At 42.6% G+C, this 15,556-nt stretch overlaps 1 protein-coding gene across 3 annotated transcripts in view; it reads right to left on the reverse strand.

The window, feature by feature from the left end:
- Positions 1–15,556, reverse strand: part of SUSD4 (sushi domain containing 4) — a 141,064-nt gene that overhangs the window by 12,160 nt on the left and 113,348 nt on the right. Inside the window, exon 6 of one of the 3 annotated variants that reach the window (XM_011929491.1) lies at positions 1,748–1,938. The exons of the other annotated variants lie outside the window; for them this stretch is intronic. Within the exon in view, the coding sequence (XP_011784881.1) occupies positions 1,790–1,938 (149 nt within the window). The 3' untranslated portion in view covers positions 1,748–1,789. Of the gene's footprint in view, positions 1–1,747; positions 1,939–15,556 lie in introns of those variants that run through there. 3 annotated transcript variants of the gene reach the window in all.

Here is a 15,556-nt window from a genome sequence, read left to right on the forward strand (position 1 = left end):
TGTAGAGGCTTTAACTCTGAGACTGTCATAATCGGCTGGTAATGGAGATGCATTTCCCCCCCAAGTAAAAACATTTATCTTCACACCTTGTAGTGTTTATAATGATTGCACCCAGCAGACCATTAGCTTTGTTGTAAAGGAAACTCCCGTGTGGTGTGGTGAGGGTAGAGGGTGGGAGCGTTTCTTTTAACTTGGAAGGAAACAACAACAAAAGTATTATTAATTATAAAGTTTAGGGAGGTTTATTTTAAAATCCCAATATAAAAATACCCATGGCTTAGGGGACTTCTACCTCTCATCCAATGCAGCCTCTCACTATGGGGCTCAACTGAGTTCTGCTACCACCTCCTCTCCACACCTTCCCTAACAGACAGACAGTTCCACACAGACAGACAGATAGATGGACGGACACACTCCCACACCCAGAGGCCTCAGACACGTGGCAAACAGCCCCGTGAACAACGGCCACGTGGCTGGCATTTCAAATAACCTGTGTGTTCCTAGAAATTCCAGTGAGTAAAAGTGGACCGGGCTATGGCACTTTTTCTGTTCTTATCTTAGAATTCCTTTAGGCTCAGCCTGTGACTCATATCCCATCAGTTGCTAGTTCTAAGGAAAATACACCCGGGGAAAACCTGTGGGTGGCATGAAAAAAGATCCTTCTGCAACTCCATTTTTCTTACTGTTTCTTACTTTAGACATTATTAGCAACAGTTAGGGCTTTTGTGAGGCTTGGAGTCTGGACATTCAGTTATAGGCAGAATCCAAGCAAGGCTCTGCAGACACTCAGCCAGAAACGGATGATTCCTGTCCCAGTGTGAAGTCTCTGCTCCTTGTTTCATGACAGAGGGTAACGGCTCTTTTCAGACGAGGTGGAAAACTCCTACCTACACAAATGGCAGCAGAGTCCAGTTTTTACCATATTTAGTCTCTTACGGAACTTCCCAGAGGTGGGCTAGATGGGGGAGGCAGGACCAAAGGATGGGGTGCTGAGGCATGGGACCTGAAGTCTTCCCTGTGTTGGCCAAGAATGGCCTGAACTGGGCTGGATGGAGCTGCTATAAGACTGCAATTTCCCCAGATAAGCCTTCCCTCCTGGTCCAGCCTCCTCTCAATTTAGTGTCCTTTCCTCACCCTCCCTCTGGCTATTTCCTCCTATGCAGATTTAATTCCAACACAAACACCAGCCACTTTGGGAAGCCTTCCCTGAGTGCACAGGCAGTGATCTTGGAGTTGCCGGGCATTTTGTGCATTTTACATGCCTAATACTTGTACAGATCCGTAAACTCTTTGAGAACAGGGGCCATGTCTCTAGAGTTTTTCTAATTCCTGTAGCATTCAGCATGATTCTTGATAAACATTTGCTATTTGAGTGAATGGAAATGTCAAAGTTTTCACAATAAACCAGAGGCGGTTCCCTGTCCGCTTCTCTCCTGTTGTCAATGAGCTGCAATTTTCATGCTGTGTCTGGTCTCATTTTTCAGTGGGGGAAAAAAGGTGAGACATGATAATAGTTTTTTCATAGCCTCATAGCTTCACCCGACGGACACCACACGCAAGAATCTGTGTACATTTTAGGGATGTCTTAGTGACGTGAAATAGAGCTTTGCCAGTCCCACCTCTGAGATACACACTAAAATAAAGAGGTCAACGTTTCTAACACCTTCCAAACAATGCCAGCTGGTTCTTCCCTTGATGTACTAACAGGTGTGCAGATGATGGTGAAATACGGTATACGATAAAAATGGAATGTTTAATTCAAACGTCCTTTATTGCAGGAGAACAACATTTAGAACAGAGATGTGGTGGTGCTAGTTGAGGAACAGGTAGGTGCTGGGGTGGGAGAGGACTTTAACACAGGGCAAAAATAAAGCATAGCAGCTGCCAACCTGATGTGTGGGAAATAAAGGACAGGGAAAAGATGTTCAGGTCTTCCTCCTGAAAAAAAGAAGTGTAAATATGAAAACATAAGAAGACTATTTCTCTTGATTGATTGAAAAAAAAAAAAAACCTTACAGCCCTTTTCTTTCTAAAAAAATAAAGATTTTATTTTTAAGAGCAGTTTTAGGTTCACAGCAATATTGAGCAGAAGGTACAGGAAGTTCCCATATACTCCCTGGTCCCACGCAAGTACAGCCTTCCCCATTATCCACATCCCCACCAGAGTGGTGCATTTGTTACTGCTGATGAACCTACATTGACACATCATTATCACTTAGAGTCCAGAGTTTACATCAGGGTTCACTCTTGGTGTCATACATTCTATGGGTTTGGACAAATGTGTAGTGACATGTATCCACCATTCAAGTATCCTGCAAAGTAGTTTCACTGCACCTCCCCCCCCCCCCCCAAATCCTCTGTGCTCTGCCTGTTCGTTGCCCCACCCACCCCCAAACCCTGGCAATCACTGATCGTTTTGCTGTCATCACAGTTTTGCCTTTTCCAAAATGTCATATAGTTGGAATAGGACAGTATATAGGCTTTTCAGATTGGTATCTTTCACTTAGTAATACGCATTTAAAGTTGCTTCATATCTTTTCATGGTTTGAATGTTAATTTCTTTTTAGTGCTAAATAATATTCCATTGTCTGGATGTACCATAGTTGATTTATCCATTCACCTACTGAAGGACATCTTGGTTGCTTCTAAGTTTTGGCAATTATGAATAAAGCTGCTATAACGTTTGTGTGCAGGTTTTGCTGTGGACATAAGTTTTCAGTTTCTTTGGGTAAATATCAAGGAGAAAGATTGCTGGATCATACAAGAGTATGTTTCATTTTGTAAGAAGCCACCAAACTGTCTTCCAAAGTGGTTATATCCCTTTGCATTCCTGCCAGCAACAAATGACAGTTCCTGTTGCTCCACATCCTCTTTAGCATTTGGTTTGTAACTGTTCCAGATTCTGGTCATTTTAATAGGTAAGTAGTGATCTCTCTTGTTTAATTTGCATTTCCTGATGACATATGACGTGAAGCATCTTTTCATATGCTGTTTGTCATCTGTATATCTTCTATGGTGTTAAGGTCTTTGGAACATTTTTAAATCAGGTTGTTTGTGTTCTTGTTGTAGACTTTTAATAGTTCTTTGTATATTTTGGATAACAGTCCTTTATCAGATGTACCTTTTGCAAATATTTTCTACAAGTGTGTGGCTTGTCTTCTCATTCTGTTAACATTGTCTTTTGCAGAACAGAAGTTGTTAATTTTAACGAAGTCCAACTTATCAATTATTTCTTTCACACATCATGCTATTGGTGTTGTATCTAAAAAGACATCGCCATACACAAGGTCATCTGGATTTTCTTCCATGTTATACTCTAAGAGTTTTACGGTTTTGCATTTTACATTTAGGTATATGAGCTATTTTGAGTTAATTTTATGGAAGAGTGTAAGGTCTGTGTTTAGCTTTTTTTTTTTTTTTGTATATGGATGCCCAATAGTTCCAGCATTATTTGTTGAAAAGTCTATTTTGTTCCATTATATTGCCTTTGATCCTGTGCCAAATATCAATTGACTATATTTATGTAAGTCTACTTCTGGGCTCTCTATTCTGTTCCATTGATCTATTTGTCGATTATTTCACTAATACCACACTGTCTTGATTACTGCAGCATTATGGTATGTCTTGAGGTCAGGCAATGTCAGTCCTCCCACTTTGTTCTCCTTCAATATTGTGCTGGCTATTCTCAGTTTTTGGCTTCCCCATACAAACTTTAGAATTAGTTTAATAATACCAAAAAATAACTTGCTGGATTTTGATTAGGAGTACATTGAATCTATAGAGCAAGTTGGGAAGAATGAACATCTGGACAATATTGAGCATTCCTATCCATGAACATGGACTATCTCTCCATTTATTTAGTTCTTTGATTTCTTTCATAAGAGTTTTGTAGATTTCCTCATATAGATCTTGTACATATTTTGTTAGATTTGTGTCTAAGCATTTCATTTTAGGGGCAGCTAATGTAAATGGTATTGTGTTTTTAATTTCAAATTCCACTTGTTCATCGCTAGTATATAGGAATGTGATTAATCTTTGTATACTAACCTTGCATCCTGCAACCTTGCTATAATTATTAGTTATTGGAGGGTTTTTTGATTAATTATTTTGGATTTCTTACATAGATGATCATGTCACCTGTGAAAAAGATAGTTTTACTTCTTTCTTTCCAATCTGCATACCTTTAATTTCCTTTTCTTGACTTATTGCATTAACTGGAACTTCCAGTATGATATTGAAAAGGAGTGGTGAGAGAGAACATCCTTGCCTTGTCCCTGATCTTATGGGAAAGATTCTAGTTTCTCTTCATTAAGTATGGTGTTAGCTGTAGGTTTTTTGTAGATATGCTTTATACAGTTGAGGATGTTGCCCTTTATTTCTAGTTTACTGAGAGTTTTTTTAAAATCATAAATTGGTTTGGGATTTTGTCAAATGCCTTTTCTGTATCTATTGAAATGATTTTTCTTTTTTAGTCAGTTGTTGTGATGAATTATTTGATTTTTAAATGCTGAACCAGCCTTGCATATCTGGGATAAATTCCACTTGGTCATGGTGTATAATTTTTTTTAATACTTTATTGGATTGGATTTGCTAACATTTTGTTGAGGATTTTTGCAACTATGTTCACGAAAGATATTGATCTGTAGTTTTCTTTTCTTGTAATGCCTTTGTCTGGTTTTGGTATTAGAGTAATGCTGGCCTCACAGAATGAGTCAGGAAGTATTCCTTCTGCTTCTATCCTCCAAAAGAGATTATAGAGAATTGGTATAATGTCTTCCTTATATGTTTGGTAGAATTCACCAGCAAATACATCTAGGCCTAGTGCTTTCTGTTGGGAAAAGTTATTAATTATTGATTCAACTTTTAAAATAGATGTAGGCCTATTCAGATTGTCTATTTCTTCTTGTGTGAGTTTTGGCAGATTATGTCTTTCAGGGACTTGGCCCATTTCATCTAGGTTATTAAATATGTGAGCATACAGTTGTTCACAGCATTCCTTTATTATCCTTCTAATGACCATGAGATCTGTAGTGATGTCCACTCTTTCATTTCTGATGTTAGTAATTTATGTTCTTTCTCTTTTTACTTAGTTAGCCTGGTTAGTGGTTTATTGATTTTATTAATCTTTTCAAATAACCAGCTTTTGGTTTTGTTGATTCTCTCTATTGAGTTCCTGTTTTCAACTTCATTGATTCCTGCTCTAATTCTTATTTCTTTTCTTCTGCTTACTTTGTATCTAATTTTCTCTTCTTTTACTAGTTTCCTAAGGTAAAAAGTTAGATTATTCATTTTAGATCTTTCTTCTTTTCTAACATACGCATTCAATGCTAGAAATTTTCATTTAGGCACTACTTTCACCGCATCCCACAAGTGTTGATAAGTTGTGTTTTCATTTCATTTAGTTAAAAGCATTTTTAAAATTTCTCCTGAGATTTCTTCTTTGACTCATGTTATTCAGAAGTACATTGTTTGCATTTTGAGATTTTCCTATCATCTTTCTGGTGTTGATTTCTGTTTAATTCTCCTGTGGTCTACAAGCAGACATTGTATTATTTCCATTCTTTTAAATTTGTTACGGTATGTTTTATGCTCAGAATGTGGACTATCTTGGTGAGTGTTCCATATGGACTTAGAAGAATGTGTTTTCTGCTGTTGTTAAATGAAGTAGTCTATGTATGTCAATTACTGTTTGATGATTGATGGTGCTGAAATCAATTATGTCCTTACTGATTTTCTGCCTGCTGGATATGTCCATTTCCAATAAAGGTGTGTTAATCTCTAATAGTGGATTTATCTATTTCTCCCTGCAGTTCTATCAGTTTTTGCCTCATGTAGTTGGATGCTCTGTTAAATGCATACACATTAAAGATTGTTAGGTATTCTTGGGGAATTAACCCCTTTGTTTTTATGTAATGCTCTTCTTTATCATTGATAACTTTCCTTGCTATAAAATCTGTTCTGTTTGGAATAAATATACAGTAGTTACTCTTCCTTTCTTCTAATTACTGTTAGCAGGGTACATTTTTTCCATATACTTTCTTTTATTTTATATTAATTTGTCTTCATATTTAAAATGGGGTTCTTGTAAAAAACAGACAGTTGGATCATTTAAAAAAATTGACTCTGACCATCTCTGTCTTTTAATTGGTGCATTTAGACCACTGACATTCAAAGTTGTTATTGATATAGTTATCTACCATAATTTTTATTGTTTTTTGTTTGGTGCCTTTGTTCTTTGTTGCTATTGTTATTTTCCACTTTTTCTTCCACTTCCAGCATTTCTTTTTGGTTTTAATTGAGCATTTTATCTGATTACATTTTCTCTCCTGTCTTAGCATATCACTTATACTTCTTTTTAAACTTTTTTTAGTGGTTGCCTTAGAGTTTGCAATTAACATTTACAATGAAGCCAAGTCCACTTTCAAATATCACAATGCCACTTTGCAGGTAGTATGAGTACCTTATAATTACAAAATGATCCTAATTTGTTCTCTTTTCCATACCTTATATCATTGTTGTCATTCATATCACTTATATATAAGCATAAATATGTGTGTGTGTGTGTGTGTGTGTAATATACCTAAGTATATGTAATCAAGTACATTGTTACTATTGTTTTGATATTATTATTTTGAATAAATTGTTATCTACTAGATCAATCAAGAAAAAGAAAAAGAAAAGTTTTAATTTTACCTTCACTCATTCCTTCTTCAGTGTTCTTCCTTTCTTTACGTAGACCCAACTTTCTGACCTATATTACTTTCTTTATCTCTAAAGAACTTCTTTTAACATTTCTTGCAAGGCCTACTGGCAACAAACTTTCTACATTTTTGGTGGCCTAAGAAAGTCTTCCTTTCTCCTTCGCTTCTGAACATTCATTTTTGCAGGGTATAGAATTCTAGGTTGGTGGGTTTTTTTCTCTCAACACTTTAAATGTTTCATTCCTCTCTTTTCTTGCTTGCATGGTTTCTGAGAAGAAGTCAGATATAATTCTTATCTTTGTTCCTCTATAAGTAAGGTGTTTTTCCTTTGGCTTCTTTCAGAATTTTTTATTTTTGAGTTTTCTGTAGTTTGAAAATGATATTTCTGGTTGCAGTTTAGTTTTTTTTGTTTGTTTGTTTTGCACGTATCCTGTCTGGTTTTCAGAGCTTTCTTGATTTGTGGTTTGGTGTCTGACATCAATTTGAGGAAATTCTCAGTCATTATTGTTTCACCTATTTCTTTCTTTTCTTTCTCTCTTTCTGGTATCCCCATTACACATATGTTTCACCTTTGGTAGTTGTCCCACTGTCCTTGGATATTCTTTTCTTTCTTTTTTTTTTTTTCAGTCTTTGTTCTCTTTGCTTTTCAATTTGGGAGGATTCTACTAACATATCCTCAAGCTCAGAGATTCTTTACTCAGCCATGTCCAGTCTACTAATAAGCCCATCAAAGGCATTCTTTGTTTCCATTACAGTGTTTTTGATATCTAGCATTTCTTTTTGACTCTTTCTTAGGATTTCCATCTTTCTGTTTACATTGCCCATTTTTTCGTACATGCTGAATATTTCCTCCATTAGAGCCCTTAGCATATTAATTATAGTTGTTTTAAATCCACCGTTTGCGAATCCCAACATTCCTGTCATGTCTGCTTCTGATGCTTTCTCTGTCTCTTCAAATTGTGTTTTTTGCCTTTTAATATCTCTTGTAGTTTCTTCTTGATAACTGGACACCGTGTACCAGGTAAAGGGGACTGCTGTAAGGAGGCTTTTGGCAATGTGGTGGTGCCATGCAGGGGAAGGAGAAGCACGCTGTAGTCATAAGAGTGGGTCTCAGTCTTTCAGTGAGCCGGAGCCTCTGCACTGCAAGCTTCACAAGTGCTTCTCAGTTTTGTTTTGTTTCCCTTCACTGCCTTAGGTGGTACAGGATGGCTAGAGGGGCAGGAGTTGGGTACTCCCTTCCTCCAGGTCAGTTAGGCTCTGATAACACCGCAGCAGTTTTGGCTGCGGTTAGCAAGTTTCTCTGGGGGACAGACCATGTTAAGAACAGACTGCTCCAGCGTAACTCAAAATGGCTCATTCTCCTCCCCCTGCCAGAAGCACAAGGGGATTTCTGTGTGAGAAAAATGTTTACTGTGAGAACCTGGTAGAGCTCCTGGAGGTAAAACTCACATAGTATGGGGACCCCCCATGACTGGGTCCCCCTAGAGCTTTTACCTCTAGAGTTGGCCTCACTGAGGCTGCAACAATTCATCAATTATAGTCAGGTTTCTTACACCTTCTCCAATCACTGTCTAGTTTCCCTTGGTGGTTTTCACCTGTGAATCTCTGCTCAGGTAAGGCGTGACTCTGTACTTTTCTGTCCCTCCATACTGAGAGCAGCAGTTTGCTCCGTGACCTTACTTCTCCTATGGATCCCTAAAGAGTTCTTGATTTTTCAGTCTGTTCAGTTTTTTACTCATTGTCAGGACAGACTGGTGACTTCCAAACTCCTTACATGCAGAACCAGAAACTGAAACTCCCCCCAAAGGCTTTTCAAGGGGTTACTGAAGTTTTTAGACCAGCGATGGTTGTGGACAAGCAGTCCTCTCTGGATGGGGCCTGAGTCAGTCTCTGACTTAGGAGCTAAGTGCTTGCCTGGCTGCTCTGTGTCTGAGCAGCAATTGAGAAGTGACTGCCATCCACTATCAAAGAAAAGAATGCCTTTCAGAGTGCTGGAAATTTGTTCCTTAGTCTTCTTGGGGAAGACAATCCTACCACCTCCCTTTTACAGGGGCCTGGGAAGCTAGTAATAATTAGAGTATGTATGTACGTATGTATGTATGAGACAGGACCTTGCTCTGTCACTCAGGCTGGAACACAGTGGCATGACCACGGCTCACTGCAGCCTCAACCTCCTGGGCTCAAGTGATCCTCCCAGCTCAGCCTCCCAAGTAGCTGGGATTACAAGCATACACCATTATGCCCAGCTAATTTTTGTATTTTTTGTAGAGACAGGGTTTCACCATGATGCTCAGCCTGGTCTTGAACTCCTAGGCTCAAGAGATCCACCCACCTTGGCCTCCAAAGTACTGGGATTATAGGCATGAGCCACTGAATCCAGCCAAAATTAGACTTCTTTCTTTATTTTTTTATTTTTTTATTTTTTATTTTTTGAGACGGAGTCTTGCTCATCGCCCAGGCTGGAGTGCAGTGGTGCGATCTCGGCTCACTGCAAGTTCCACCTCCCAGGTTCACACCATTCTCCTGTCTCAGCCTCCCGAGTAGCTGGGACCACAGGCGCCCGCCACCACACCTGGCTAATTTTTTGTATTTTTAGCAGAGACGGGGTTTCACGGTGTTAGCCAGGAGGGTATCAATCTCCTGACATCGTGATCCACCCGCCTCGGCCTCCCAAAATGCTGGGATTACAGGCATGAGCTACCGCGTCCGTCCGACTTCTTTCTTAATATTACATAGCATCTCAATGAACCCAGAAAAAGTAAGCATAAGGGTTTTAGCCTGCAGAGCTTCTCTGGTGGTATGGTGGCATTCGGGCCAGGCACTCATTTCTTGTGTGGGACTGTCCGGTGTCCAGCATGCTGTGGGGGTTTAACAACACCTCTGCCTGCCCAGGAAATAACAGCAGCATCTCCAAGCCATTGGAACAACCCCAAATCCTCTACTGCCCCACCCTTGCTACGCTCCCAATGTCCCTGGAATCACCCCTTGAAATTTCTACTTGTTCCTCACTTTCATCCCTGGCCCAGGCCCATCCCTGTCCACCTGGCAGGATGCCTGGTAGTGACTGGGAGGCAGATGAGTCAGGGTTTGAAGCCCAGCTCTGCCACTCATTGGCTGAATAATCACAGGCATGTTAGTTACCCCCTTTCACTCAGTTTCCCCATCTGTCTGATGAAGAAAATAATACCCACTCACTAGAGCTGTTGTGAGGGCTGCATGAGCTAAGGGCCTGAGCCAGTGGCTTGCTAAGGGAGGCTCACATCAGGTACCAATATTGGTTTGTTTTCTGGGAGGGGGACCCATGACCCTGACCCTGCCACACGGTGAAGCTGCTGGAAAGTGTGGGGAAAAGAAAGCATCTTCCAGTTGTCTGAGTCCCCAAATTCCTCACATCCCATTTTTAGCCTAGGCAAAAGTGTCTGACCCTGCTGCTTCTCTGTCTCAATAGAGATGCGACCAAAGGCAGATCCTCTCCTTGTCCCATGGTGTGGTCCAATTAAGTGTGTGAGCTAGAAAAGTGTCTCCCTGGCCAGATGCTCCCCGTCATGGGCAGCCTGGTGACAGTGGCCACAGGGAACCCTGCAACGGGCTCCTCGCTGGAGCATAATGGCCAGCTCTGTGACCATTCCCACATGGAGACGCCACAGGAGCTTCTCAGGGAGACAGAAGCTGCCTCGCTCCAAGGAGGCCTGCGAGGCACATCAGCCCCACGGGTTTAAGGAAGCAGGGCTGGGCAGCCTGCCTTGCCCTGGATGACCCTGGCTGGCTTCTTCTGGGAGGTGAACTGCACCATCCTTTGGAGAGATGGGGCTTCCTGGGGACAGAGTCACCCAGCCTCCCTGTGCACTGGCAGGGGACTCAGAGCCACTTTCTCCCACTGAAGTCACCCTCCTATCTGTCCAGCTCTGATTTTTTTCTGCAGGTGACTCCTGGCCCCTTTTGGTGAGTGCTGTTCACAACACTGAAGGTGGGTGGCTCAGAGGGCCCACAGGGCCAGGCAGCAAAGGCCACCTTGTGATTTGGGGGTGTCAGCCGCAGAAGCCCATGCTGTCGCCACTACCAGCATGTGGCTGGAGCATTGTCATTTGCTTACAGGCAAATAAATCTCAAACACTTCTCTCCTATCTTTAGGTACATCCAGGCCCCCATCGACACTGTCTGAGCTCAGGGAAGGGCAACTAATCCTATTGCCCAAAGCACAATGAAGCTAGAAAGCAAGGCCGATGCAGTAAGTAGAAAGAAAGAAAGAATTCCTCCATCGTCTCTTCCTGCTTTGCGTTATCAGCACTATGGCACCTCCTCCAGCATAGATAAGGGAGACTGTTATGCTTGGACAATTTGCATTTTGGACTTTCTGAAATAAGATCCTCTTTATTCGCTTATCTAAGTATAGTAATTATGTTCTTTCACTCGTTTTAAAATTCACTTATTTAACAAATACTTTTTGGACAACCACAGATACTACCTCAGTCCCATCCTCAGATGACAAATAACTAAACACATAGATATTTACGTGGCTGGATAGGCCTTCTCCTCTATCTGTGAGAAAAACATTAATAGCACAATCTCACACACACAGGAGTTGGGATGGAGCTCTCGGGCACCACATCTCCCACCTGGACCAAAAGGAGGTAGATGTTCTTTTATGCACAGTAAGATTCAAAGGATATGCTACTACTAGCAGATTAGATAACCAGGAGTCAGTAGGTTTAAAAAACTAAAGGCCAGCCCACCTTGCTTCCTCTGCAGTGGAGATGGGCCAGAGAGAACAGCTGCCATGTGCACCCCATGTGGGAGTCTCCAGACACAAGAGGAGGCCAGGAAAAGGGCCTGGGCCTCGGGAAGGTGAGAGGTGAGACTTCAAGGGGCCAGTGCAGCTGGGGAGCAATGGAAAAGAGAAAATAAACAGGAAGAAGGAGAGTCTGTGGGTGGAACAGTCTCTATCAAGAGAGGGCAGGTCACGTGGGGATGTCTCATGGCCTTGGTCTCTCAATGTAGATAATTCAGGGACCCTGCTGAGTCTCCAACCCCACCCTGATGCTACAGATTGGATTCTACCACTGAGAACTGGTGACTAAAATCTGCTTGAGTCTTGGTGTAGACTTGGGTGTTGTTTTCTGATGGAGGGTGGTACGGAATTGCTCTTTCCCCACAACCATAGACAGGTGCCCAAAGTACCTTCAACAGGGAATATGGGTGGTCAGAGAGGTGGAAGAAATTACTCATCAGCTAAGCAACAGACTGATTTCAAGATAAGAAACTGCTCACGTTACATCTAATCACAAATTCTCTGTGCCACACTGGAGACCAATAGGAGGTCCAGAAGAGAGACTAACAGCATTAGGTGTGTGTGCAAGACTCTGTTTTAGATGAGCTGTCCAGGAAAGCCCCTAAATAGATGACTTTTAAACTGAAATCTAGAACAGCCCTATTCACAGTGGGGTCCATAGACCACTGGTGCACCCTACTGGTACACCAACTGTTGGCTACAAATCCATGACAAATAAATAGAGAAATCAATTTGACCTTGTCACAACATCCATGTGTTTTCAATTTCTACTTTGATAGATATTTTCAATAACTAAATTGCATTTAAATAATGCAATTTGACTACAGTTGAATCTGATAGTTAAAAATGGGACTTGTATTATGTGTTTGTCTGTTTATCTACAATCTGTTTTTATTGTGTATTATTGGTCTGCAACGTATTGGAAAACAATAACCAAACCACTAGTCCCTTCACTACAGAGACGAGAGACCCTCATCCAATCATAAATGCATACAGGAATGCACGATGCATAAAGACTAGGAAGGACTTGGTCCAGGAAGTGCTGGAGGAGGACATGCCTGGCAGAGGAGATGGCACATGTGAAGGTGGGCTGGAGGCACTGAAGAGAGGCCTGGATGGTGGCTGAGTGTGCAGGAGACAGAGGGCTGCACAGCATGAGGGAGGGGAGGCAGGCACACACAGTGTGTGTGCAGCTGCATGGCACCACAGCAAGCAGTCGGGATTTTATCATAGTGTGAAGGGACACTGCAAAGAGTGGGGACTAGTATATTTTTTAAAAGCTAGCTGGTGGAGGTGGAAAACAGGCTGTTGGAGAGCAGGGATAGACATGGCAGGACTGCCAGGACACAGCTGCCATGCCTGGAGAGATGATGGTGGCCCATACCAGGACAGTGACAGCCAATGTGGTGGGAAGAAGAGTGACTCAAATGTCCTTCCTCTGTTTCTACAATAGGGGTTGGTGATTAGGGGGCTAGGAGAAAAAGAATCAAGGATAACTCCCCAATTTCTGACCTGGCTCCATTGTGGTACTACTGACTATGCTAGGTTTCTGTTGGGTTTATTTGTTTCATGGCAAGGGAGTGGTACAGAGCTTGGTTTTGCACTGGTCACGTTTGAGCTTCCAGTGGGAAAGTCATCCAGGTCAGTTAGGCAGCCAGAGAAAGAGTCTGGGATAAATGCAGAACTCAGAAATCATGAGCATAGAAATAATCTTTACAGCCATGGGACTGCATGCACTCACATGTGGGAGAGGGCAGGCCCAGTCCAAATGCTGAGACACCCCACAGGGATGAAAGAGATGGCAGAGGATACTGGGGTGCATCACAGAAGCCGCGAGGGAAGACTGTCTCAAGGAAGAGGGAGTGGATCCTCACAAGCTGAGAAGGATGGAAAACGAAGAGTGGCCACTGGATTTGGCCATAGGGGAGTCAGTAGAGACCCTAAGAAAAGCAGCTTCGATAGAGTGGCAGAGGGGAAGCCATTCTGCAGTGAGTTGGGGAGTAAAAGAGGAGGGCAACCTTAGGTGACTCTTTAGAGAAGTTTGCTGCAGGGAAGCGGTAAAGCAGAGGCCAGAGGGCCCAGGGAGAGCCCCGCCCCCACCCCAGAGCTCTTGATCTTGTTAAGACGTTGGCAGGAGTGGTTCAATACAGGGTACAAGGTTGGTAATCCAGGCAGGAGAGCAGTCTTTCAGGAGGAGAAAGATGTGATCTTCCACATGAGTGGAAGGAGGGGCTGGCCTTTGACAGGCGTAGGAGGGGCTGGGGGGAAGCATGAGTGCTGGACACAGGCCCCCGCAGATCGGTGGCCAGGGTGGTGGAGACATGAATAAGCTGCCCTCTCCCCTTTTCCAAATGAAGTGTGAGGCAAGGCCACCGTTCAGAAGTGGGAGCGAGGCTGAGTTGAGAACTGTGTATCACTTATCACAGGCCTTAACCCATGTATATGTTTCACTGCATGTAAAATAATAAAATGAGGCTTAAAACCAGTCTGTGTGCCTTCTAACTATCCATACAAATAATTCCAGGGCAGGGGTCGGGGGGAGGCAGATGAATGTAGAATATTTTAACCTACTAAATGGATATTTAGAATGTACAATGAATGAATACTAATGTAGTATTGTAGAATATTTTAACCTACTAAACCCTTCTGCGCCACTGAACCCAGGTGCTTTGACTGGGTATTTTCATTCTTACTTCTTCCAAAGGTCCATACAGCCCCCTGGGTGTTCTTTATGTAGGAAAGACTTGCCCCGTTAGTCTGTGCATTCACATCTACCCCACACAGCTGGCAAAGAGGCTGCTGGCTGCTCACCATAATCCATGTTCCACGGGCACCCAGCTGGCCCATGCTGCCCACTGTCCCTTGTTTCTCTAAGTTCTAGCCAATGGAATAGGAGGAGAAATGATAACTACTACTTTCAGGCTTGATCCATGAAGCCCTTCCATGCTTCTGCCTGCCTAGAAAGGAGATGATCCCTCCTAGGGGACCTCAAAAGCCCACCTTGAAGCCAGCAGAGCTTCCACTGTCCCCTGAATGACTGGGTGAAGAGGCACTGGTGGATCAATATTCACTCAATGCCACTACGTGAAAATAAACTGCCATTTTGTGAGCCATCACCCCTTTTTGGTAACCTTCTTACAGCAGCAGTCTACCATATACAGTTGGTATAAGGAAGAAATAACAGATGTGAATCTGCTTTGTGAAACAGCAAAACATGCACACTCCAGATGTTTGTTGCTATTATTACTGCCACACTCACCTCCTTCTGCCATGTTAGTGCTGCATTTGAAGAGTGTAATAATGACTTAAGCCACTGCTTCCTCAACTCTGGCTGCACAGAATCACCTGGGGAGCTTTGCCTAATTGGTCTGGAGTGGGTCCTGGGCTTGGATAGGTCTTAAAGCCCCAGGGTGATTCTGACGGGTAGACAAAGTTGAGAAGCACTGCCCCCATAGTTGCAATGGTCAAGGGACGTCCTCCATCCCCTACGTGCTGAGGATGGATGGTGGAGCCAGTTTGCAAATTAAATTGTCGTGGTATCTGGTCTGGGTCTTCACCTTTCACGGGACTCTTGCTCTATGAATTGCAGTCCAGGGACTGTCCATTTTGGGATCAGCTAAGTGCTTATTAGAAATTGGTACTCTCTAGCAACACCTACTGAATCAGAAACTTTGTTTCAGCAAGATTCCCAGGTGATTCACATGTACGGTGCAGTTTGGGAAGTGCTATTCCAGATCATGAGGAAACTCTGTAGCTGAGCTCAGTAGTAAAGCTGACTCTTCATGCTACAGTCTCAAGTCTCAAGTTGGCCTTGAAGAGCGTGGAGAAGTGGCAGGAAAGCCAGCGATCCTGTATACTGAGTGCAAAGGCATTGTCTCAAGACAGCCCAGCATGTTGTCTATGCGGCTCTGAGAGGTAACAGGAGGACAGGGACTCTGCTCTCATGTTGTACAGAACCACCCAACCTCTCCCTTCAGGAGTTCTGCTGAATTCTAATCATCAAAACTGTCATTGCACCAGCCGTTCCCAGTCCGACCTAAATTTGGATAATGATTCCAGTAAGTTG

This window comes from Colobus angolensis, unplaced genomic scaffold (assembly GCF_000951035.1).
Source record: "Colobus angolensis palliatus isolate OR3802 unplaced genomic scaffold, Cang.pa_1.0 Scaffold81, whole genome shotgun sequence".
NCBI lineage: Eukaryota > Metazoa > Chordata > Mammalia > Primates > Cercopithecidae > Colobus > Colobus angolensis.